At 60.3% G+C, this 783-nt stretch overlaps 1 protein-coding gene across 1 annotated transcript in view; it reads left to right on the forward strand.

Moving 5' to 3' along the window:
* Positions 1 to 331: 331 nt before the first annotated feature.
* ece2b (endothelin converting enzyme 2b) overlaps positions 332 to 783 on the forward strand; it is a 33,951-nt gene continuing 33,499 nt past the window's right edge. The window contains exon 1 of the mRNA XM_085371368.1: positions 332 to 562. Coding sequence (XP_085227494.1) covers positions 530 to 562 — 33 coding nt within the window. The 5' untranslated portion in view covers positions 332 to 529. The remainder of the gene's footprint in view (positions 563 to 783) is intronic.

A 783-nucleotide genomic window follows, 5' to 3' on the forward strand; every position in this document is an offset into this window, starting at 1 on the left:
CTCTGCGGTCACAGGAGTCACTGCCGCCGTGGATTCTGGGAGTTGGAGGAAGAAATGAAAGTGTAATATTAAGGGAGGAGGAGGGCTAACAGCGGCGGATTTTCGCCCCACAGGGGGTGAATGAGGCCACGCGTGGGGAATTCACAAAAAACTCAGTGCGGAACTTACCGCAGCCACAGAGCGACGAGGAGCTGGAGGAGGTGACGTAGGGCCGTGTGAGTGACGTCAGTCCCTGTGTGTCTCGGGGTGTGTTTGTTTGTGAGAGGAAGAGGCCGGTTGGATGTTGGGCGGGGTCTGAGGAGAGAGAGGGAGAGAGAGAGAGAAGCGGAGAAAACCGAAAAACCTCCCGATCCTCCTCCTGCTGCTCCTGCTGCACACAGACAAAAGGACACCGGGACGACACACACGCACAGACTCGCACCCACACACACAGACGGCCAGAGCGCGGCACAGACGGACGGACACCCGGGAGGATGGGCCGGCGGAGCGGTCGTCGGTAGCGCTCTGATTTCGGGGACGGAGCTCCAGGATGAGCGTAGCGCTGCAGGACCTCCGGAACACCGTGAGTACGCACACACACACAGCGCGCCCGGACGCGTGACACTCGCAGCCCACGCGTGTTCTCTGTGATGCTGATCACCTGTCAGTCACTGTCGTCGGTGTGTGTGCACGCGTGCGTGTGCGTGCGTGCGCGTGAGCAGGAACACTGGCAGGCCTGAAATCAGGGCTGACCTGACAGTGACGTCACGGATCAAACAGCCTGATCAGAAATGAGTGTGACGC

Source organism: Diplotaxodon limnothrissa, linkage group LG14 (genome assembly GCF_057381915.1).
Source record: "Diplotaxodon limnothrissa isolate DT_005_m linkage group LG14, D_limnothrissa_male_GT1.1, whole genome shotgun sequence".
In the NCBI taxonomy this organism is placed as follows: Eukaryota; Metazoa; Chordata; class Actinopteri; order Cichliformes; family Cichlidae; genus Diplotaxodon; species Diplotaxodon limnothrissa.